Source organism: Hyperolius riggenbachi, chromosome 6 (genome assembly GCF_040937935.1).
Source record: "Hyperolius riggenbachi isolate aHypRig1 chromosome 6, aHypRig1.pri, whole genome shotgun sequence".
NCBI classification, from domain to species: Eukaryota; Metazoa; Chordata; class Amphibia; order Anura; family Hyperoliidae; genus Hyperolius; species Hyperolius riggenbachi.
The window spans coordinates 356,350,849-356,377,078 of NC_090651.1; the positions used below are offsets into that span (position 1 = coordinate 356,350,849).

Consider the following 26,230-nt stretch of genomic DNA (forward strand, 5'->3'; position numbering starts at 1 on the left):
CACTCCAATGAGGTCACACAATTATAAACAAGGAGCTAAAATAGGAACCTGATATTGTTTTTTCATACTGGAGGCCGCCCTGTTTGCCTTGTGTTTGGGCAGTTATTATATCGCGTATCAATCTGCGGGGTGACTCAATGTGTTGAATTCACACCTTAGAACATCTACGGCCGCGTCCAGCCCCAATAAAATCACGCCGGGCCAGCGGAGCCGCCAGCAGCGACAGGCTTACAAGCCATGTTTACAGGGATGGTGAGACAACATTTGTTTAGTGGGTGGGAAGGACAATAGCAGTGATAATGACCAGCTGGGCTGACAGGGAGGCTGCCCGGGGCGTGAGCCACTAATGGCATAACTCAGTCGCACAGTCATCCCAAGAATGTCCATAAACACCAAGCAAAGGACTCCCGGCATCATCAGAGGACACCCAGGAGCAGAGGGACCTCTCCCAGCTCCAGCTGATGTGGCTCTGCTTCTAAGGGGCTGATCTCCCTCTATTGTGGCCATAAAATGTAATACTGACAGCTTCAAGAGCACCAGCACTCACAACTTCCTCTCTGCTACAAAAGATGAGCAACAGCATAATAATATTCAAAGAAAAAACAAACATTTGTTACAGCTGATACAAGTCCTGCAATAAATCTGCAGTGTGTCTACTTCCTGGAAGCAAAAATGTTAATATCTTGTGTTTACAAATTAGCTGCTGTGCCAAGGCAGAGGAGATTCCTGAGCGGAAACAGCTGAGAAGTCAAATTACAGTTGTGATTAGTCACACATGAGGCGGAATTAAACAGGCTAAACTCTCTAAATACATACAGGGTGCATTTCCTTCACTTTTTTTTCTGCCTCTGCAAGAGTTCAGGTCCACTTTAAAGAGGAACTTTAACCAGGGACTGAACTTCATTCCAATCAGTAGCCAATACCCTCTTTCCCACGAGAATTTTTTTACTTTTATTCTTTAAAGATCATCAGGGGTGTCTGTATGGCTGATATTGTGTTGAAACCCCTCCAACAGTGTAATGTCATGACCATGGTCCTGACAATTTGCTATCTGTGAATCTCATTGCATTGTGGGAAATAATGGATTTTTCCAACTGCCAAGCACGCAGTATCTCCCTCTGTGCGTAGAACTCTCAGTAATGAACATTCCGCACAACTCATCTGGCAGAACTAAAGAGGTCACCCCAGTGATACATTTCAGAATGTAAATCAGGGAGAGGAAAGATCTTACAATGGGCAAAACACTGACCAAATAATCTATAAATGAATAGTGAAAACAATAAGCAATTTTACTCATTACGTTACTTTCACTACGGTCCTCTTCAACACATCCATACTACAGGCCAAACACGTCAGTCTGGTATTGTGTCTGTGTGCAGGTCCACCGTCAGAAGCAGCAGTTTTATATGACCATATGCAGTCCTGCGTGGATACCTACAAAGTAATATTCAGTTGTCCCCCCAAAATAGGCCTGGTACAGAAGCATGAAATCTATTAAAAATCTATCGAACCCGCATCACACTTATCGATCCAATGCAATGCTATGGTGCAATCTGCCGTCGCTCTTGACCCACCACTGATCGATATCTTCTGAGCGATCGACTAATTTCGGCCAAATTCGATAAGTGATTGAATCTGCTGGATATACTGTAGATGGGAAAAATCAATACCTGTATGGCTATATTTAGCCAGCTCATACGGGTGTGCGCTAAAGTGCTGACAAGATCTGCATATGGACGATAAGTCATGTAGTGAGAATCTTCAGCAAAGAGAGAAGGGAAGGAACATTTTGCTAACAGATAAGCGCACACTCTGCAGCCAATATACAATCAGCAAAAGCAGAGAAAAAAAATTATACTTAACACACTGGAGACGACAATCTCATAAAAATGGGGGGGGGGGGGTCAGGGGGAATCTATACTAGCAGATTTAAGTTGGACTAGAGCCTCATTTTAAGGACACAAAAACGAAAGCCTATTACACACTTTCAATTATGATTGGCCAATCACTGACAAATTTTACCAACTTCATGTATTATGTGGCCCAACAGATATTGAGTACTAAGAGCAGATTGTGTAGGCAAACCCTCATACTACATGGAGTTGGAAAAATTGGTCTGTGATTGGCCAATCATATTTGAAAGTCTGAACCAGGCGTTGGGGCTGGTAAACACATCCAATTTTGATAGGCCAATCATTGACCAATTACCTACACTATCTGTTCATAGTATTCAAAAGTTGTTTTCCCTCCATCTATATGGTAAAATTAGTCAGCGATCAGTCAATCAAAATTGGAAGTGTGTATGTACCTTACGGCTCCGATGGGCAATTTCTGCACTCGCTGTTCCAACAAATTTTCCAGCAAAATCTTTTCTACAGATGTAGTTCTATGATAAATGACTCTATACCTGGCAGAGGACGTTATTTCCAACATGATGAAATTGCTTCTCCATATGTATTGGATTTATTTTTGAGACACAATTTACCTCCAGTCTAGTTTTTGCCATGTGAATGCAATCACTGCAGTATGATAAAAGGCGCCCGCCCGCTGCCCTTCCCCCATGCACAAAACTTCTGTCATACCACAGTAAGGAAAATATTTACTGCAATTTCATTCGCTGCGCCGAGAGAAGGGGAGGAGTCAGCCATATACTTTATTGGGTTTGGATTCTGTTTTAAATAATGCTTTCATCAATTAATAATATTACAGAGACTAACAAAATTTTCAGCCTTATTTCTTCTATCCTATAAGTTCCTATAGCTGTTCTAATGTGGTCTGTCTTACTGCAGCCTTTCCTAGTTGCACAGTGGCTGTATTATCTCTGTTATATAATCTAATCTTCTTTCCTCTGATGGCTTTGTCGGGCTCAGGCTGGAATCTGCTGCTCTGCTTGTGATAGGATAGAAGCTATACACACCCTCTCCACGCCCCCTGCAGGCTCTGTGCAAGTCACAGACTGAGCTCCTCTCAGCCTATCACATGCTGGTTAGAGGCCATGTCTTTTGTTTGTAAACACTGCCTAAAACTGGCAATTACAAGCCAGGATTGCAGCAGGGAATGGCAGAAACAGCACAGAGGGGCACAGGAGAACATAGTGAATAGAATGGATTCCCCTTTTTTGTAAGAATTTTAGAGTACAGACTGTGGAAAGCAAATTAGAGTGTAAGCTCCTCTGGTGCAGAGACTGATGGGAATGGATCAGTGATCTTTGTACAGTGCTGTGGAATATGCCAGAGCTACCGTATATCAATGTATAATAATAATAATAGTGTGTGACTGTGGCTGAAGGTAATGGATCAGTGATCTCTGTACAGCGCTGTGGAATATTTCAGAGCCATATAAATGTATAATAATAATAATAATAATAAGTGTGTGACTGTGGTGAGGACATTAGAGTGTAAGCTCCTCTGGTGCAGATACTGAAGGTAATGGATCAGTGATCTCTGTACAGCACTGTGGAATATGTCAGAGCGATATACTGTACATGTATTATAATAACAATAGTGCAGTGTTCAACTTCTCCCCAGAAATTGTTTTCAGCAGGGTGGCATGAAAAAGTAGCCGGGTGGGGCAAGATGAGGGAATGCAGGGCCGACACTTCCCTGCACAATTCTGCTTACAGCCGTGTAGGAGGCGAGCCGATGAGAGCCGGGTGCTCACAAAAACTAGCTGGGTGGAGCACCCGGCTGAAAAAAACACTGTAAAAAAAAAAAAAAAAAAAAACACTGAAAAAGAACACTGTAGTGTGTGACTGTGGTGAGGACATTAGAGTGTAGGCTCTTCTGGTGCAGACACTGATGGGAATGGATCAGTGATCAGTGTGCAGTGCTGTATCATTTGTCTTGTGACCGCTGTGGACATTAGAGCATCAGCTCCTCTGGGATAGCGTAGTGCTGGTTCTCTGTACAGGTCCACCACTATCTATCTATCTATCTATCTATCTATCTATCTGGCCGATCCACTGCAGACAATTCCTAGAATGTATCAGGCCTCTCCTCAGTATCTAATTAAAAACCTCCAAACCACTTAACCTCCTGCAGTACTTGTCTCTCCATCGGTCTACAAGCCATTACTGGAATATCTGTGGGCTGAGGGAGAGCTGGGCTGCAGATAGAACAGACCTCAGATCTTCTATGAAGAGAAAGCTGCTACCACAGCACAGAGGCAGCACTGGAGGGAGGGAGGCCGACATCAGAGACGTTACAAGCCCATAACCTCTCTTCACTCAGCTCTTGTATTGTCTAATGCAGGTTTACAAGGAGTCCTGCAGGTAAATTACAGGGCTGAGGGATTTGTGCATAACTGTAAAACCGCCACATTCAGATCAGCTGAACAATACGTCGCACAGGAACACAACAGTCTTCGCAATAAAACGCTAAATATGAATTCCTCAAATTTGCAGGGTGGGGAATAGAATTAGATCCAACAGGAAAATGAGCAAAGCATCGAGGCCACAGCTGATGACATCACAGTAGTCACCCAGCACTGTCCTAGCAGCTGGTCAATTATCAAGGGAAGGTTCTGCCCCACGACAACCTTGAAATCAAATCTGGGAGACACAGACAGATGTACAAACCCAGGGATAGACTGTGCCAACACTGGGAGCAGAAGACCCTCGGAAGACGATAATCACTTCCAGCTGAACTGCCCCAAATATACTGCAACCAGGGAAACCTTCTTTAAAGAGGAACGGTCGTGAAAATCTTAAAATTTATAACACATACAAATAAGAAGTACACTTCTCCCAGAGTAAAATGAGCCATAAATGACTTTTCTCTTATGTTGCTGTCACTTACAGTAGGTAGAAGAAATCTGGCATTGGCAGGTTTTGGGCTAGTCCATCTCTTCATGGGGTATTCTCAGTATGACCTTTATTCATTATAAAGACAATTATTGGCCTCAATTCACTAAGCTTATCTCCTGTCTTTAATAACGTTTCTAGAGTGGTCACCATGGTGATGAGGCATGTCGTATTCAGGAAACATTTTACCTCAGGCAAACCTAAACTTCTGTCTTGAAGTTAACTCTTCAATCCTTAAAATAACTCCAGAGTTAAAGACAGGCTGTTTATTAACTGCGTGTGAAAATAACAACAGAGGAGGTAAATTAACTACAGAGGAGGTAAGGAATGAAGAGATAAGATAACTCTCTAAAGGCCCATACACACGTTGGATTTTTGCGAAAGACCTGTCGTTTGAACGTCAAATCCGGCGTGTGTACAGACTATCGTTCGGGTGATAAGACTGGTTTTCAGCGATCCGCCGGGCGCCAGTCTTATCACCCGAACGATAGTCTGTACACACGCCGGATTTGACGTGCGAATGGCGGAACGTTCAAACGACGGGTCTTACGCAAAAATCTGACGTGTGTATGGGCCTTTACAGTGTGGTGGTACAAAACGTATCTTGCCTTATCTCCAGCATGATCTTAGTGAATTGAGGCCATTCTCTGAAAATTCTTAACACAAAGATGCTGGATAGCCTCCCTGCTCGCTGCACACTATTTTGTCAGTTGAATGCAGCAACTGCCATTCACTAAGTGCTTTTAAAAATTAAGAAAACCCTGAGAACCCCCCTATGAGAAGATGGGCTAGTACGAAATCTGTCAGATTTCTATAACTTACTGTAAGTGACAGCAACATAGGAGAAAATTCATTTATGGCTCATTTTACTCCGGGGAAAATGTACGGTACTTATTTGTATGCGTTTTAAATTTTAAGATTTTCGCAACTTTTCCTGTAAGAAATTGATGGAAGTATTTTCAGATATTCACTCAGAAGATGAGAGAAAACGCTACATTCTCCTGGGAGAGGAGGAATCCACAGTGACAATCGCTGCACACCATGTCACAGCATGCCACAAGCTGAGAGGAGGAATCCACAGTGACAATCGCTGCACACTATGTCACAGCATGCCACAAGCTGAGAGGAGGAATCCACAGTGACAATCGCTGCACACTATGTCACAGCATGCCACAAGCTGAGAGGAGGAATCCACAGTGACAATCGCTGCACACTATGTCACAGCATGCCACAAGCTGAGAGGAGGAATCCACAGTGACAATCGCTGCACACTATGTCACAGCATGCCACAGTCCGAGAGGAGCATAAATGAACTGTATAACTAAAAAGGTCTACAGACTGTTTACCCACTGTGCCCCTATTCCACCCCAAAGCCCCAGAAGTTACCCCCTTTCATGTCCCCAGTTTACTCTTGCTTTGGTAATGTCTATATGTATCTTGGTCATGCCAATAAAGCTGTTTTTGATTTGATTTGAACTGCCTGTTACACACGGGACTACAATTCTTATGATCCCCAGCGGTGACTGTCCAAGTGGCTAAAATTCTTCTACAATGCACATTGCCTGGCTGTCCTGCTCATCCTCTGCCTCTAACATGTTTAACAATAAACCCTGCACAAGCATGCAGATCAGATGCTCTGTCTGAAGCCTAACAGGATTAGCCATGTGCTTGTTTCAGGCGTGTAACTCAGACACTACTGCAGCCAAATAAATCAGCAGGACTGCTAGGCAACTGGTATTTTTTAAAAGAAAATAAATGCCAGCCTCCATATCACCCTCAACTAAGGTGTTATTTAAAAGTAAATGTATACATTTTACATTCTAGAATCAAGAGTTGACTTCTTGCCTTCTACCAACTGTGCCAACAGGAAGTCAGCTTTGCCTGATGCTCACAGCTTAGCCTTGGCAACATAAAAACAATTTGGTCACATGACAGGAAGTACATGGTGAGTTAGGCAAATATAACAAAGATATAAGCAGACATTAGGCTGGTAAGTGGGGAATAATGCACAAGTATTTTATCAGTAATTATTCAGCCATCTATTCTCAAAACTACATAATGATCACATTTCATTTACTCTGTTTAAACTCATTCCTCACGCCTGACAGCGACCGTGACGCCCGCGCCGATATCGCCCTGACTGTCAACTGCAAATGAAAGGCTTGAGAATTGTTAAAGTAAACACCAGATTCCTCTTTCAATAATGAGCGATTGGAATGAGAAAATAACTGCCTGCCAGCAGTGTTTATAAGGTCACGCCTGTTTGTGACGAATACACAAAGTCACCGCGCAACACCAAGGCGGCCAGTCAACAGGCGAAAACTCTGTAATCCAACAAGGTCATAAAACACCTTCTGTCCCATAAAACTGGTATTAATTTTCACCTTCCGTTTTATTGTCCAATTACTGATCAGACAACATGCGTGCGCCTCCGCACTACAGAAGCTTGACAACAATAAAACCAAAACTTCTATAACTAAATCAGCCATTTTATTATCCGAGAAAATCGCAACGAGATGAGCAACAGGGGCGGTCAGTGAGACACTATTAATTCTAGCTGGTTGCAAACTTCAAGCTAATATTGTAAAAATTAATAAGGCTTAGGAATTAATCGAATAAAATCCAGCAGCTTTTGTCTACCCTGTGCTGTATAAACATAGATCATTTGTAACTCCAGATAGCCCCCCGAGTTGAGAATGCCCGACTTACAAACGACCCACCGATACGAAAAGCCAGAAAATGTGACGTTTGATTCCGTAGGAACGACGGAAAAAAAAAATTGCAGTTTGAGAAAATTGATTTTAAAAAATTCAAAAAGAATTTTTTTTTTTTTTAATTAACAAAATTACATATTGCTGTATAGGGTTAGTATTTATATAGTGCAGACATCTTCCGCAGCGCTGTACAGTACCTGTTCACTTAACTGTCCCTCAGAGGGGCTCACAATCTAATCCCTACGATAGTCACATGTCTATGTATATATCGTGTTGTGTACAGATCTGGCCAAAAGTTTTGAGACTCGGGATGCTTTACTGTTGGCATGACACAGGACTGATGGTAGCGCTCACCTTTTCTTCTCCTGACAAGCCTTTTTCTAGATGCCCCAAACAATCGGAAAGGGGCTTCATCAGAGAATATGACTTTGCCCCAGTCTTCAGCAGTCCATTCACCATACTTTCTGCAGACGATCAATCAGTCCCTGATGTTTTTTTTGGGAGAGAAGTGGCTTCTTTGCTGCCCTTCTGGACACCAGGCCATCTTCCAAAAGTCTTCACCTCACTGTGCGTGCAGATGCGCTCACACCTGCCACTATTCATGTGTGGGGTTGCTTCTCATCCAAGGGAGTGGGCTCACTCACAATTTTGCCAAAAAACACAGCCATGAATAAAGAATGGTACCAAAACACCCTCCAACAGCAACTTCTTCCAAAAATCCAACAACAGTTTGGTGAAGAACAATGCATTTTCCTGCACAATGGAGCACCGTGTCATAAGGCAAAAGTGATAACTAAGTGGCTCGGGGGACCAAAACGTTGAAATTTTGGGTCCATGGCCTGGAAACTCCCCAGATCTTAATCCCATTGAGAACTTGTGGTCATTCCTCAAGAGGCGGGTGGACAAACCAAAACCAACTTAAAGGTGCCCATACACTCGTCAGATTGGCAGCAGATAGATAAGAAATGCATCTGATGATCTATCTGATGCGTTTTTAGAACATTTTTTACCAGGATAGAATTCCAATAGATTTCAGTTTGAAATCTATTTAAATTCGATCTGATGGCATTTTTTTGCCATCAGATTTCCATTAAGGCCAATGCAAACTGATAAGCAATCTCATCAGATCGACCTAAATTTTCCACCCTGCCAGTTCGATGGAAATCCATCGAAATCGATCGAAATCGGCCATCGATCGGTCGATTGGCCAACCGATTTGCAAACGATCAATCGATCGGTCAGAAAATCGGCCCCTTAAGAAACTCAAAGAAGGGATTATGAAAGAATGGGTTGCCATCAGTCAGGATTTGGCCCAGAAGATGATTGAGAGCATGCCCTGTCAAATTGCAGAGGTCCTTAAAAAAAAAAAAAAAAAAAAGGGCCAACACTGCAAATACTGACTCATTGCATACATCTCATGTAATTGTCAACCAAAGCCTTTGAAACGTATGAAGTGCTTATAATTCTATTTTAGTACATCACATATACCACTGAAACAAAGATCTAAAGTTTAGCAGCAAACTTTGTGAAAACTAATATTTTTGTTTTTTGACAGCCTCAAAACTTTTGGCCAGGACTGTACACTGTATGTATCGTAGCGTAGGCCAATTTTAGGAGAAAGCAAATTAACCTATCTGTATGTTTTGGGGATGTGGGAAACTGGAGTGCCCGGAGGAAACCCATGCAGACATGGGAAGAACATTCAAAGCTCATGCAGATGGTGCCCCGGCTGGGATTCGAACCGGGGACCCAGCACTACAAGCGTGAGAGCTAACCACTAAGCCACCATGCTCTAATAACAACCAGGGCTGTGGAGTTGGAGTCTGAGTCAGAGCAATTTTGTATACCTGGAGTTGGAGTCGGAGTCAGTGGTTTCATAAACTGAGGAGTCAGAGTTGGATGATTTTTGTACCAAATTCACAGCCCTGTTATGTATTAGACTGAGTCTGAGCCATTTTGGGTACCTGGAGTCGGAGTTGGTGGTTTCATAAACTGAGGAGTCGGAGTTGGATGATTTTTGTAGACTCCACATCCACAGCCCTGATAACAACTTAGTAGGAAGCACACCATGTTCAACCAAATCTTTTCACACAGTAAATACAGAAAAAGCCTGTGATGTTCCACAAATCCCTCACCATGCACAAACCGCACTTCTGCAAACATCTTTAGCTTCCCAACACATATTGTTAGGTGTTTGTTGTAAAGTGTGACTAAGTACATTTCTTACAAGTAGACTTTTGTTACTGCAGCGGTGATGAGGTCAGGTAGTCCCAGGATTTGCATCAGCAGCCCATTGTCCACAGGGGTAGAAACATGTTTACAGAACGTATTCTTCATACAGTGAATAGCCTTTGTGTTCTGTGAGGTCAGGTGAGTCAGCCAACTGCTGTGGAGCTGCTGGGAAACACAACATGGTCAGAGCGGTTTTCCAAAGATATGAACTGTTCTGTACATTCCTCCACATCAAACCCTCTCCAACCCAGAGGTCCAATATGGGCAATTCCTCCCCATCAAACCCTCTTCAACACAGAGGTCCAATAATGGGCATTCCTTCTCATCAAACAAGCTCCAACCCAGAGGTCCAATATAGGCATTCAATCTCATCAAACCCTCTCCAATTCAGAGGTCCAATCTGTGAATTCCTCCCCATCAAACCCTCTCCAAGCCAGAGGCTCCATCTGACATTGGTGTATGCCTTCCTTCAAAACGCTCTCCTACCCAAAGTGTGCATCTAATATCTAAGCATCCCCCACCGTCTCCAACCCAGGGGACCCATGAGAGATATGTGCTCTCCTGTACCCAGAGGCCTAACCTGGGATCTGTGCATTCCTTTTTACCCAGAAGCTTCTCACCATTGCGGCAAGGGAGGAAACACAACTAGGTAAGGAAATGCTGAGGAGAGCTCATGTAGAAGCATGTGATCAGTTTGATCAGCTGATAGGTTTGTAAAGCTCTGGTTTGCTGGTCATGATCATGCGTTAAATTAGTAAGTCATCACAGCAAATCAGAACTTTACAAATCTATCAGCTGATCAAACTGATCACGTTTCTCCATTTGTTCTAAGCATTGCCATCACTAAACACAACCTACTGCAGGTAATTATCACCATTGTAGGACAGGTAAATACACAAAGTATAGGGGAAAGGGAGGGGGATAACTTTTGGAGTCTAAATACAATATAAGTAGACTATTTATTCCACCCATCTGTGTCTAACCAAGACTGAGGTTCATGTTCATTGGAGTTGAACTCTTAGGCCTCTTTCACATTGCGCCGTTAAAATCGCACGTGTGAAAATGTTTTAACGTGGACAAACGCACAGCAATACTAAGTCTGTGCGACATTCACAGTGTACACATTGTGTTTGTGTGTAACGTGTAGCATTATTAGAAAGTGATGCATGCTGTGCGTTATACACGTTATTAACTGCGTAGGACTGTTTGCACATGCTCAGTAATGACCTGGAAGCATACTTTTCATTGCCTGCATGCTCTACTGTATGCGATGATAATAGGGCATAGAGTTGCGTTGTGACATTTTTTGGGACGTTGCGTTGTTAGTTTGCGTTACGACTAACGTCGCATCAAAACGCAACGTCCCACTGTGAAAGTAGTCTAAAGGATCACCAATTACTAGAGACAGCCCTGACTTACGCTCTACAAACCCAACGGAAATTAGATTTCTCAGACCCTCCTGATTGACGCGGCCCAGGATTACTTTGTAGCACCAACAAATTAACACCACCTTGCGTCGTTCTCTACAGGAGCCCATTTGTGATTACACGGAAATCCATTCTTTATTAACACATAAAAGTGTAAAATTGCCTTAACTTGCTTCAATAACAAACCAAAAGCCCCGTGTCGATCTCATCAGCATCAGGGCCTTTCTGACAAAACGCCGCCCTGTTACTGAACGGATTCGGTTACGGACGTTGTTTGGTTTGGTCAGAGAGGGGGATGAAGTTTTAAGCTGGCAGAAAATTAAAAAGATATTTTATTGTAATGAAATTGTTTCATGCTGAACTTGTGAAAACACAAAGCAGGTGAACCTGGGATTAAAGGAGTAAGCGTCCTTGTGCCGGATTTAATGACGTCCCCTCCGGCGAAGAGAGCCTGCCGACTACGCCAAATCTAAATCATTTTAAAGATGGATTCAGGGGAGCAAAAATTGAGCCAAGTAACTGAAAACAAATATAAAAAAGAAGTTTCAATAGTAGATGTGCAAAAACAAATCAAGTTCTAGCATTTGTATGTGGCGCAAACCAGAAGCCAAGTTTCATCACCGTTATCAAACCGTTACTAATTTTCGCAAGAGTGAAACCTGCCTAAAGATGCCCACTAATCATACAATCTAGATTGTACAATCTTACCACTTCTGTGTACCATAAAGGTGCCCAATAACGGTACAATATTTAGTGAGCGATTTTTTCGATAAGATCATTCAGATTGAAAGAAAAGATTGTATTTACCAAGCACCTTAACGCGACAAAGCGGGACTCGACTGGAGTAATGGGCCATCCAGCGGGGCAATGGAGCAGCCCAGGGAGAAGGTGAGGGACCAAGCGGCCTTAAAGCGGACATGAAATTCTTTGTTACAGCTGATAAAAATCCTGCAAAAAATCTGCAGTGTTTTTACTTCCTGCTTTCATGGAAGCAGACATGTTAACATCCTGCATTTAACAATTAGCTCTCTTCTGACACAGCTGAGAGATCAAATTACAGTTGTGATTAGTCACAGATGAGGGGGAATTAGACAGGCTAAACTCTAAATACATACAGGGTGCATTTCTCTATGTTTTCCTTCTGTCCTGTGCAAGAGCCAGGGCTGTGGAGTCGGTACAAAAATCTTCCAACTCCGATTCCTCAGTTTATAAAACCACAACTCCGACTCCGGGTACCCAAAATGGCTCCGACTCCTCAACTCCGACTCCTTAGTCTAATTCAACAGGGCTGTGGATTTTGTACAAAAATCATCCGACTCCGACTCCAGGTGCCCAAAATTGCCCCAACTCCGACTCCACAGCCCTGGCAAGAGTTCAGGTCCACTTTAAGGGGGCTGGAGGAAGCCCCAGGTAAGTATGAAACTTGAGACTTATTTCATCTCAGGTACAATGTAAATTTGCCAACTGCCAGTAAATCGATTAGCCGCCCAATGACTCATTTCTTATGGAGCAGAAACTGGTATATTTGTGAAACTCCACCCTAGCGCGAATCTCAGGGACGATAGACTATTCCTTTAGCCTTTCTAACTCCAGACTGGTGTTCAGCAGATGCGCTGGTTTCTGCGCACAGCGGCAGATTACAGCCAGTAATTATTCATAAGCGTTTTATACTGCGGCCAGCCAAATAGTACAAATTAGTGAGCGTCATTTCGTAATGTTTATTTACACAGTCTGAGCCAGGTAACGCAGTGTGAAGTGTAACTGGCGTTCTCAGGACGTAACGGCGGGGGAAACACAAGGATTAGCAGATCAGAGGCGTGGAGGATCGCACAGGTCGCAACACGCCGGGCAAACAATGACGTTATGCTGAGGATTCCCGAAACGCCACTTACAACCTGTTACATTGTGTGCTCAGGCCTGCGCACCTGCATGGCCACAAACCGCACGCTGGCTGCAGTACCCGTCACAAACCGCAGAATGCCAGCCATTTCCTGTCTGACGCAATACATCGCAGGTCACATGGTACAGGTGCTTGCAGTGGCGATTCACCGGAGGAGACCACGTCAGCGTCACAGATGAACAAGGAAAAAAGCTGGCACATCCAAAATTAATCTTTCTTGGTTCCATGTAAAAAATATGGCCAACGTTTCGGACCCCTTCATCAAGGCAATATTTGCTCGGAGGCAAAGATCTGTCTGCTGCTGTGCAAAAGTTCCTGCAATGGAAGTGGGAGTCTGGGTCCTCTAACACTCGCTGACAGCAATGTGTATTGTCTGGGATCAGCAGCAGCGCACAAATGAGTCAGCAACATTCATTGGGGGGGGGGGGGGGGGGGGGTTTGTTCACATACATTTGGGGGAAAACCATTGACACAATTGGGTGGTCACGTTAAAGTGAACCAGAGACGAAGCACCCTCATGTATTTTACCATATATATCAGTGGGAGAATTAGAGAAAACAACTACCCTGTTTCATTCTTGACTGTTCAGGTTGCTTCTTAGCAGCCCTGATAAAATCCCCGACTGAGCATTCAGTCTGGCTTTGCTATAATGGCTCAGCTATAATGATTCCTGAGCAAAGCCAGACTGGAAGCTCAGTCGGGGATTTTATCAGGGCTGATTAGAAGCAGGCTGAGCAGTAAAGAATGAAACAGAAAGCAGGGTAGGTGTTTTCTCTAATGTTCCCGCTGATATACATGGTAAAATATATGAGGGTGCTTCGTCTCTGGTTCACTTAAGGCATCGATCTCTGCCAGATTCAATCGCTATCGAATCGGACAGTTATCAATGCCAAAGATCGAGTAATGTATGGACACCCTCAGGTCTGATCCCAGAACTGGGATGAACAGAACTGTGCCTGGAAGAGTGGCAGGATCTGCCAGCAAGGAACTCTGACTGTTTGCACAAGGTATTAAACTGCCATTAACAGCAACTGAATCTACAAATCACAAACTCAAAGACATGGTGTTATGATAAACCACACAGCGGGCACAGATTCCAGACATTAAAAACACCTAATGGATACAATGGTTTTTCCAGAAATATGTCGGTCCATCTGAACGCTAATGTTTTATATGCATTTCACAGAGAAGTCATTTAAAGCAGACCTGAACTCAGAACTTCCTCTCTGCTATAAAGATAAACAGCATAATAACCTTAAAAGAAAAAAAAAAAAGGATTTCTTTGTTACAGCTGATACAAATCCTGCAGTAAATCTGCAATGTGTCTACTTCCTACTTTCATGAAAGCAGGCATAGGGTTAACATCCGGTGTTTACAAATTTGCTGCTGTGCCTTGGCAGAAGAGATTCCTGAGCTGACAGCTGAGAGATCAAATTATAACCTGCGATTAATCATAGATGAGGGGGAATTAAACAGGCTAAAGTCTAGATACATTTCTGTAGGTTTTCCTTCTGACCTGCGCAAGAGTTCAGGTCCAGTTTAAATTAAAGTGGACCCAAATTAAAAATACAAGATTTCAGAAATAAAATCTATTTTCTAAATTATAATAATAATAAATAGCAGCCTTTTTTCAGCCGCATGATGACAAATATAAAATATTTTACATTTATTGGAGACACCCCTCCCTTCCTTTCAAATTGCCGGGAAAAAATCCGGCAAACTGGTGGAGTAGGAGGTGTCCAGCAAAGGAAGAATTGCTAATGGCTGCCCCCAGTATAACCCTAGTTATGGAAAGAGAAGGGTGAAAAGCATGCACTGAAATGCTCATAGGCTTGAAGGAGTGTTTATTTATATTTGTATGTGTCAGAGTGGTGCAACTAAATATTTTTAATAAAAAAAAAAATGTTTGGTTTGGGTCCGCTTTAAAGAGAATCTGTATTGTTAAAATCGCACAAAAGTAAACATACCAGTGCGTTAGGGGACATCTCCTATTACCCTCTGTCACAATTTCGCTGCTCCCCACCGCATTAAAAGCGGTTAAAAAACAGTTTTAAAAAGTTTGTTTATAAACAAACAAAATGGCCACCAAAACAGGAAGTAGGTTGATGTACAGTATGTCCACACATAGAAAATACATCCATACACAAGCAGGCTGTATACACCCTTCCTTTTGAATCTCAAGAGATCATTTGTGTGTTTCTTTCCCCCTGCATCTCTCATGCACTGAAGTTTCAGGCTGCTCTTTTCTTCCTGCAAACAGCTTTGCCCTTGTCTGTAATTCCTCAGTATGTGAAAGCCCAGCCAGCTCAGAGGATGATTTATCCAGCTTGTAAAAGATAAGAGATCAGAGAGAAGCTGCACTAATCTAAATAACACACAGGCAGTGTGCAGAGAGGGGCCTGGAAGGGGGAGTTCATAGCAGAACCACAACACTGAAGAACTTGGCAGCCTTCCAGACACAGGCCGACAAGTCTGACAGGGGAAAGATACATTGATTTATTACAGAGACTGTGATAGCAGAAAGTGCTACAGTAAGCCAGAACACATTAGAATAGCTTTTGGAACTTGTAGGATGATAAAAAACAGGATGCAATTTTTGTTACGGAGTCTCTTTAACTGAATACGTTTGTTTTTGTTTATCAATAAAGTTCTTAAAAAATAAAAAAGGTTAAGTGCCTACTATGCTAGTTCATAAATTCTATCCTTAGCACCTGACAGGTGCCTCCTCACGTTCAGCCAGCCAGAAACTCTCCCCTTTTGTCACATGACTACATGTGGGAGGAGGGATCTCTTCATTGGCTGAAGCCACTCCTCCCCACTAGCTGAGAGCCTATCATGGCTTTAGACCAGTGAACTGCAAACTTGGCTCTCCAGCTGTTAAGGAACTACAAGTCCCACAATGCATTGTGGGAGTCTGACAGCCACAGTCATGATTCATAAAGGCATGCATTGTGGGACTTGTAGTTCCTTAACAGCTGGAAAGCCAAGTTTGCAGATCACTGCTTTAGATGTTCTGCCCACTGGAGCAGCAGTGTCCAAGCAGCTGGCTCTTCCTGAGGGGGACACAAAGAAGCTGATTCCACATTAAGTTTTAAGTTCATTTCTATAAACCAACATTCTATTAGATGTGTATAAAAAAAGAAAAAAAAATGCCTGAAATTACAAATCAGGCTTGTTTTGATTCCGCTCCCATGCCTATATTAAAGCAACTTCTGTTTGAGTTTTCCTCCTGAAGCAGGTCTTTGCGGCCTCAGGCGATTTCTTTCCAATATTTACAGAGAAACAAAGAGGAATTTGTGTGGAGAAAATATGGTAGATTTATCGCGGCCACAGAACGCCCCTGCTGGGCCCAGCGCATGGAATGTTTACATATATAAATGGATGTTGACATTTTATGTAACAGGAAGGGCCGGGTATTTTCCTCCTTCTGGAAGGTGAAAGTCTGTGTGTACATTTGCCGCTGCATCAAAGATGCCCATGTTTGATCAGAGGGACCCGCGACCTTTACACAGCGCCCGTTCCAGATCACTGACCGCTGAGAGTTCAGAGTTCCATGACACTGTAACCCAGTCGGCTCTTGTGTCCCCTGTGGGAGGCCTCCGCAGACAGCCATGCCACCAGCCCAACCACAAGAGTCACTACATGGTGCAGAGAATAGTCGCATTATTATTATTTAGTATTTGAATAGCACCGACAACTTCCACAGCGCTGTACAGAGTTTATGGTCTAGTCACATAACTGTCCCTCAGAGGGGCTCACAATCTAATCCCTACCATAGTCATACGCCTATGTATCATAGTCTATGGCCAATATAGGGGGAAGCCAATTAACTTATCTGTAGGTTCCTGGGATATGGGAGGAAACCGGAGTGCCCAGAGGAAACCCACACAGACACAGAGAGAACATATAAACTCCATGCAGATAGTGTTCTGGCTTTGATTCGAACCAGGGACCTAGCGCTGCAAGGCGGGAGAGTTAACCACTGCGCCACCGCGCTGCCCACATCACTACAGATGGTTAATGGGATGCTAATAATTTCAGCTTAATTTTGAGTGGCCTAATTGCAAGCAATTTGCATTAAATCTGCATACAAGCCAAAGTTATAAGCAGATTTGCTCATATCTGCTGAATAACATCACCCACAGTATGGTAGGCCTGAAAGATAAATCGAATTTAAACCGAAATCGCGATCAACAACTTCACAATTTCGGAATCGTCAGAGTGGAGAATATCGCAATGACATTTTCACAAGGGGGAAGTTTGAAGACACTGCTTCAAACTTCCAAGTCCCAGCGTATGTGGCCCGCAGTGTCAGTCATACATTCCGCATGAGTCCACCGCTGTCCATCCTCTCTTGCCATCTGCCGGCTCTTGTGCATGGCATACTTCCTGGTTCTTGTATGTCACATGACATACAGGAAGTATGCCATGCATTAGCGCCTGCAGGATGTGAAGTGGATAGACTGGCATTGCTAGGTTCGTGCTGGAAGGTATGTCCAGCACTGCCGCAGCTTAGAGGACAGAGTGGGCACAGAGAGACAAAAGGGGCACAAAGAGAGACACAAAGGTAGCAAGACAGAGAGGCCCAGAGGGGGCACAGAGAGACAAAAGGGGCACAAAGAGAGACACAAAGGTAGCAAGACAGAGAGGCCCAGAGGGGGCACAGAGAGACACAAAGGGGGCAAAAAAAGACAGAGGGGACACAGAAAAAGGGGGGCACAAAGACAAAGGGAACACAGAGAGAGACAAAGTGGGCACAAAGACACAGAGAGTGCACAAAGAGAGGGGGACAGAGAGGCACAGAGGGGGAACAAAGCTTAATTTGAAGGAAATCGTGAATCGAATCAAAATCGTGATTTTGCAACAGAAATCGCTCAATTCAATTTTTTCCTAAAATCGTTCAGGCCTAGTGTTTGGCCAGTCTAATTTAGATGTGTATACTGGCCCCAAGTATCACCAGGATAGATCACTGGTAGAGATGGAAAATAAGATGCCACTAATTCTAAATGGATGCAGGATTATGCACATTTTGCGCAGTAGCACAGCTTGAAAATAATCCAGTGATTGTAGTTTGAGAGTCTTCTCTCTTCTCTAGCCAGACATCAATGTCTGCCTCTGCTCCTTCTGAAATATCTGGTCAGAGGGAGGCACCGCTCGTTCACTCTCAACTCAGTGTTACTTGTTGGCTAAACACACCTCTGCCACCTTTTCCTACATCTGAATATTTCTGTATATTGGTATATAGCTCCGCCCTCCCAGTGATGCTTAGCCTTGGCTGATTAGCTATGCGGAATTCTCCTCCCAGAGCATTGTGGGACACCAGGCATTATTTTCACTGGCTTCAGAATTCTCAGAATCTAACATTTTTATTTTTTTAATAAATTAATTTGTTTTAGTTTTTTTAATAAAAACAAAGCAATTGTATTCATTATGTTATTTTCACTACAGTTCCTTTTTGATAACATACGATTGCAGCCACACACCTGTGAATGGAATTTCTCCCTTGTAAATAGGAGGTGATTGGGCGAGTTCCTCTGTCAGGGAAGGATGTGAATAGCTAAACATCCTCAGGGTGGCCCTGCAGCAATGTATGGACTTGACGAAATCCCCCCCCCTCCCCCGCCATACACAGTATCTCCACACAATGCACAGAGTCACAGCTGGTTACTATGGTCACCTCCCAAGCCCCAGAGCTTGCACTTCACCTTGACTCAGACATAACCTGTCACCATGGCAATAAACACCTTCCTCTAATCTATGAGAATTTCCTCCTCTGGCTGCTGACAGACTCCCAGCGTCCAGCAACCCCCCAGGGCATCTCCTCTGGCCAATACCGGTCTAGCCAGTCTATGACCGCATGCAGGCCAACAGCTGGGGGTGGGGGGGGGGGGGGAAGTCTCTGCTGAATACTGCCCAATACCGGTCCTGTCTCAGTCTATGACCGCATGCAGGCTGATAGCTGGGAGCGGGGGTGGGTTGGTGTCTGCTGGATTCTGCCAACCTGTGACCACATGCAGACTAACAGCCGGGGGAGGTCTCCTCTGCATTCTGCCCAATACCGGCCCTGCCAGTCTGTGACCGCATGCAGTGCACTTAGGGATTAACAACAGCGGTTCCAGCTGGCGATACCAAATGCATTAATAACAGTTAGGACGTGTGCATACTACGGGCCCTTTTCCACTAGCGGCGATTGCGATAGCAAATTGCTAGAGATTATTAAAATCGCTAGGGTTTGCTAAATAACAGCAATTGCGGTCGGTCTTTTCCACTACCAAAGCATGATCGCGCCTTGGAGCGATTTTTACCGCAATTTTGCTAAGCAGAGCATTGCATAGCAAAATCGCGATCGCAAACACAGAAGAAACTTTTGGACTTGCTGAATCGCAATCGCTAGCATTTAGCACAAGCGCTAGCGATTGCTAGTGGAAAAGGGCCCTACAAGAGCTTTTCTAAGCTCTTTGATTTTAAAAGCTCTTGCTAATGTTATCCAATGTGTGTGTTCTCAATGGAAGAATGTGATTTTGTAAAAATCCCCCACAGCATTACATTAGCAAGAGCTTTTCAAAATCACTAGCGCTTAAAAAGCTCTTGTAGTGTGAACCAGCCCTTATGGAGGGGATTCCACAGCAGTGATTGCGATTGTGGGTCCTGCAGCATTCTGGAGCATTTGCGCTCTAATACAAAGGATGGTATCGCGCAAAATCGCTTTGCAATCTGTGTACAACCCCATGTGACTGGTCACGGGTTGATCTGGCCATGTATGGCATCTGGTCACCACCGGCATAGTCTACTCATCATAGAGTTATTCTCTTCCCATTATTCACACACCAGCCGGAATCTCTGGGGAAGATTTTTGGCCGTGAGTCAGAAATCCGGGAATTGTTTCCTGAATATTTCTTGTAATATCCCTTCTGTATATATCTAGAGGAAGGAAGCTTCTGTCTCCCCTGCCCCCCACGGGTCACCCAATGCAGAGAACGGGGGTCACCAAACGCATCATCGCCAAATTCCACAACACACCCAGCATCTCTAGGCAACGTCACTGCTGCTAGGAGAGGGAAGGCAGGCAGCCTCTGAAGGGGTTAACTAGGCGCACAGCTCCACAGCGATGTGCGGAGGCAGCAGAGTAATCCTGGGAGTGGATTTTTACAGCAGTCTTCTCATATTTATAGAGTGGAAAAGTCATCAGAAGCCGTCTCCAGCTCCTCTCCAACTTCTCACACGAAACACTTTCTAAAGCTGCGTGTTTAAGCCAGACGTGTTTCCCAGGGTTCCAACTATAATATAAAAGAGGGCATCTCGATTGCAAGCTCTGTGGGTCAGCGAGCTTCTGCCCTCTTCTTACTATGCCGCACAGCAGAATGACTCACACAGGAGGCACCTTGCATTCCAGCGAAATGAAAACGAGACTCGTCTAAGTTAAAGGACACCTGAAGTAAGCAGGACATGGAGGCTACCATATTTATTTCCTGTTAAACGATGCAGATTGCCTGCCCGTCCTGCTGATCCTCTGCCTCTAATACCTACGGCCATAGACCCTGAACAAGCATGCAGCAGATCAGATGTTTCTGACTGAAGTCTGACTGGATTAGCTGCATACTTGTTTCAGGTGTGTAATTCAGATACTACTGCAGCCAAAAAGATTGGCAGGACTGCCAGGCAACTGGTATTTTTTAAAAGGAAATTAAAATGGCAGGCTGCATAGCTTCTCACTTCAGGTGACCTTTAATGGGAGCCTCTAGACACGCAAGCATTGCCAGTCTCTTGTAAGAAAGCCCAGTTGGCTTTGCAGTATGCGCGTACCTTAGATTTAATGTTTATTTTGAAAAATAAACAGAAAAGGTTAGAAAAAAACAGTTTGTAGACAAGAAGACACCCTTTCCCTGCAAGCCATGCATTCCCGTGACTTTCACCTCCTGCCCAGCAGGGAAATCTGTTCGACAAACACAGATGTAAGATAAGAGGAACCAGATTAACCACCAGCAGGATTCGCACACGACAGGGAGGAGAATGGCGTGCCGGTGTGATTGCGTTTTGTGCAACCCCTCGGATAATGCTACTGCCCATACGCAATTAGGACACCTAGCAGGGAAAAATATTCATGCCACCAACCAAATACAACAACAAAACATTTGTAAAGCGCTTTGCTCCCGTAGGAACCAAAGTGCATACATTTTCCCCTGTACGTATCACTATGTACAGATCTGAGACAAGCTTATCCACTGCCTCAGATCAGTACATGGTGACGTGTACAGCGGGTAAAGTTATGTGACCATAAATGTCAGACTAAACAGGTGGCTTTTCAGTTTCAATTTAAATGTGTACAGGGTTGGAGCTGTCTTCATTAAGTTTGGCAAGGCATTCCAGAGGGTAGGGGGCAGCATGACAGAAAGCTCTGGCGCCAAAGATTTTTTAGTTGGACTTTGGGGGTGTTTAAGCTATTGGATCCTGTTGATCTAAGGTTGTGGGAGGTATGACGCAGGTGCAAAAAATACTTCAGGTATCTGGGGCCTGGGTCATGTAGGAATTTGAATGTTAGCATGCCATTTTTTTATAAGGATTCTCCATTTTATGGGTAGCCATACAATAATAGGTTTAGTAAACTTGTGCCAGTAGATGTAGCTAAAGCAGGCACCATGCCCGAAGCCCAGCGGGCGCGCAAGAGTCCTAGTGTGCAATTTTAGAGTTTATTTCTATACAGGAAGTATTATCTGACATTACACCAGCCTACATGCCCCAATCCCATCATCCAATCAGCCCCCAGACTCACTGAGGGTCCTTATGATGTCAGTGTACACTGCTGACCAATCGCTGCCACCTCCCAGCCTCTGGTTCTAGCCACCCCACCCAGAGATATTCCTGGTGCCTTGTAAGACAGGTGGATCCTCATACAGACACAGATGGTGGATTAACAAGCATCTGCTGCTGGGTCTACAGCAGACAACATACATACATATATATTTATATATAGCTAGGGAGAGGCAGTAAAGGCGAGTTCAGGAGCCAGACGGTTATACTGGAAATCTATCACTATTTATTTAAAGGTGAACCTGACCCCACTCAATGTAAACAATCTGATTTAGTGACTCTGGTGCCGGGGCATACAACCTAACGCTGTCTCAACAAGCAGAGCAAGAACTCCGAATCAACGCACACGTACGGCAGCCCTTCCACCTGTCCGATAGGCAGATATACCGCCATGTACCTGAGATTGTCTGCTGTACATTGCGCAGAAGTCAAACGACAGGAAGTTGGAGGCAGAGAATACGTCACCGGGTATTATTTGCCTAAAAGTGCATTTGTTTAAAACAAACTTAAAGGACACCTGAAGTTAAAGGAGGCTGCCATACTGATTTCCTTGTAAACAATACTAGTTGCCTGGCAGCCCTGCTGATCTATTTGGCTGCAGTAGTGTCTGAACACCACCAGAAACAAGCATGCAGCTAATCTTGTCAGCCCTAATCTGCTGGATGCTTGTTCAGAGCCAAATGCTGAAAGTATTAGAGGCAAGGGGATCAGCAGGATAGCCAGGCAACTGGTATTGCTAAAAGGGAGTTCTTATTTGGGGTTTTTTTGCCAGGAAGTTAAAAGGGTCATTAGCTCTGCTCTGTTTCATCATTTAAAATACAGATTGTAATTTGTAAACTGTCAATATTAGAGAATGATGCAATGTTATAGAAACACAGCTATAACACTGAAAATAAAAATATGACACTTTTCTTTGCTACTATGTTCTATTCCTTATCCGTACTACACATACAATTCATTATATCATAAGGTTTTTTTCCGCTTCAGTGTCACTTTAAAAGGAAATAAATATGGCAGCCTCCATATCCCTCTCATTTCAGTGGTCCTTTAAGGAACAACAAATCCCAGCATCTTCTGACTGTCCCACAATATACAACTCTATTTAACGTGCCATAGACAAATGCCAGGGCATGCCAGTGTCTCCTGTAGCCCGTGCATTGCTGGACGATCATCAGAGCTGGAGGCAGGTTTGGCATTGAGCCCCCTGTGCAGCAGGGAGAGGCGACTGAGCAGTACATGAGGCCTGTGACTCAGAAACCGCACAACGGTGCTCCCCTCTCATCACCCCAGTCCCCCCCTTCATCACTTATCCCGAGCCTGCCTCATCATCCTATCACCCCCCAACCCTCTCCTCATCCCATCACCCAGTCAGCAGAAACCCGAGAGGCATAAATGCAGAGGCCAGGCAGACTGCACTAATGAGATCACAGCAGATCTCCTGCACATCCGCCGGTCACACAGGATCCTCTAACTGTCATTGAGGAAAGGCTCTAACGGTCACTGAGGGGAGGGAGGGGAGACTGGAACCCCAGTGCACTGCAGGATATAGACTTGGGGGAGGGGGTATACAGGAGGGACAGAGCCAGAGGGCTCAGAGGAAGAGGTGCAGCATTAGTGGGGTAATGGGGGGAGGCAGGTTTCGCAGGACAGGACATTTCCGTAAGTGACTGTCAATATGAGGTGCATTAATACCAGCTGCAGCATAAGCTAGGTGCGTTATGTACATGTAGAGGGGAGAAGGGCTGGGCTCACAATACAGAGGAAAGAGCAGGCAGCCTGGAGGTTTGCAGAGAATAGGGGGGAGTGGCACAGGGACTGCAGGGTAAGGAGTAACGGGCACAGGGGGAGCTGTACTGCACAGAGCATCCGGGTAGCTGCCGACAGAAAGGAGTCATAGCATGGAGCACCCATGGGTGCCAGGACACAGATGAGGGAGAGCATAGGATCTGGTGTAAAGGCTACATGGCATAAACTGTACAGAGCACCCATGGGTGTCAGGACACAGAGGAGGGAGAGCATAGGATCTGGTGTAAAGGCTACATGGCATAAACTGTACAGAGCACCTATGGGTGTCAGTTAATGACAAATCAGGATGGGAGCACATAATACAGAGTACAAGGTACCTATATTAAGCAGGCAGCCTCCCTCGGTGCTCAGCACTGACAGCAAGTCAGATTGGGAAGAAGGCAAAGAGAATGCTCATGGCAGTACAGAAGGCCCTCAGTATACACAGTACAAGGCACCCATATCAGGCAGTGAGCAGCACCCATGGGCGCCCAGCACAGGGTGGGGAGGGGTCTGGTATGGGGGGCACACAGTATATATACATGGTACAGGGAGTACCCAAGGGTGCCCAGCAGTGACCCAGGGTGAGGAGGGTTTTGGTATCTGGTATGGTGGGTGAAAGAGATTATATATATATATATATATATATATATATATATATATATATATATATATATATATTAGTATAGACAGCACCCATGGGTGCCCAGCGGTGACACAGGGTGGGGAGGGGTCTGGTATGGGGGCACACAGTGTATATATATGCATGGTACAAGCAGCACCCATGGGTGCCCAGCAATGACAGTGACACAGACTGGGGACGCAGGTGACAGATATGGCCTGGTATGAGGTCTCCAGCAATGACAGCGACAAAGGGAAAGGAGGGGCACACTATATATATATATATATATATATATATATATATATATATATATATATATATATATATATATATATATATATATATATATATATATATAGCAAGGAGGGTGGGCAGCACTTACTTCCTCCGGTACTCGTCCCTCTCCCGCTTCACCTTGGCCAGCACGTTGTAGAGGGCCCTTAGCTCCGGGGTGATGGTGTCTATCTGTACCCCGACCCCATCCGGGTGAGTCCAGGATACTCCGGGGCCCTGCAGGGTCTCCAGGCCGCCCCCGGTGCGCCGCACGTGTGTGTAGCTCCAGATGGTGCCCGGTAGGCGGCTGTAGAGCGGGCGGTTGGCATTGAGCGGCGATGGGGGCTCCAGGTCAGTCTGTACCCCCTGCTCCCGGTGGTAGGTCCGGTGCTGCTGGCGGCGCTCGTCCCGCTGCTGGGAGTACTGATCCTGCAGCTGCTTCTCCAGCAGCCGGTTCCGCCGCTCCAGCTCATGCACCCGGGCCAGGAAGCAGCGGAAGCGCACGTTCAGGGTCTTCAGGACGTGGATGTTGGAGCCCAGATCATTGCGGAGGGCGTGAGTGAGGGGGCTTCCCGGGGGCTCCTCCATCTCTGCCCCCCGACCCATCTCTGCCCCCCGGATCATCTCCCCGAAGATGGCCGAGCCCAGCATCCTCCCCCCGCCGCCACTCATGGTCCTCTCATTCGGCTGCTGCATCACCGGGAGAAGCCACCTCCATGGCTGCGCTATGCCACGCCCCGAAGAGCCCCAGCACCGCCCTGCCCATCCTTCAGCACCGCCTCCTCCTCTCCAGCTCCGGGAGAAGCCGCCTCCATGGCTGCGCTATGCCACGCCCCTGCTCCGCCTCGCAGTGCCTTAGCCCAGCCCTGCTCATCCTGTTACCCCGCCCCCTCCTCGTCTGCTCCCGGAGAAGCGACATCCACGCCCCGCCCCGCACAGTCGCTGGCAAGCCTCCTGCGCCGCCCCCGCCCTCTTACTCGGCTGCTGCATCACTGGGAGAAGCCAGTGTCTGCGCTATGCTCCGCACCGCCCCGCCTCCTGCCACGCCCCGCCATCTAGCGCAGGAGGGGCGGGGCCAGATATTGCTACTGTGTGTCTTTATTGAACAGGTGCAGCCATATGGCTACAGAACAGCTAGAATAACGGAACATTCTATAGGCTGCAGCTCATACAAATTTGAAACTACAGTCACCAAAAAATTGGACCAAAGATTCTTGAGGTCAACCCAAATAAAAAAGATACATTTTATTTTGGATGCCTAAAATGGGCGGAGCTAAAATCAGCCAATCAAAATGCAGCTATTTTCTAAATGCTACAGTTTCAGGAGTACAGTTATGAAACTTGGCTCACTTACACTGAGTGGCCCAAAAATAAGAGACACCCTCTAATAAGGAGTTGGTCCACTTTTAGATCTGATCATCACAGGCGATATTGTTCTCGGTATGGACTCAACAAGATGATATCTTTGCTGAGGAATGTTGGCCCAAGCTGACATAATGGCAGCTCTAAATTGGGTCAGATTGGATGGTGGTGTTTCTAAGCTTTGTAGCTTTCTAAGCTACACATCTAAAATCAAAATTGCTGACTTCAGCAGCTGCGGTTTTTTAAAAGCACTTTTCTAAGCGCTTTTACAGAAAGTGCTTTTAGAGCGATCGCATTTTTTCACTC

The 26,230-nt window shown here is 45.1% G+C and overlaps 1 protein-coding gene across 4 annotated transcripts in view; it reads right to left on the reverse strand.

The window, feature by feature from the left end:
• IFFO2 (intermediate filament family orphan 2) overlaps nt 1-25,269 on the reverse strand; it is a 121,290-nt gene extending 96,021 nt beyond the window's left edge. For all 4 annotated transcript variants that reach the window (XR_011022227.1, XR_011022229.1, XR_011022228.1 and 1 more), the window contains exon 1: nt 24,672-25,269. Coding sequence is in view for 1 of the 4 variants with exons in the window: in XM_068241716.1 (XP_068097817.1) it covers nt 24,672-25,258 (587 nt within the window). In the remaining 3 variants the exon portion in view is untranslated. The remainder of the gene's footprint in view (nt 1-24,671) is intronic.
• Between the last annotated feature and the right edge of the window lie 961 nt (nt 25,270-26,230).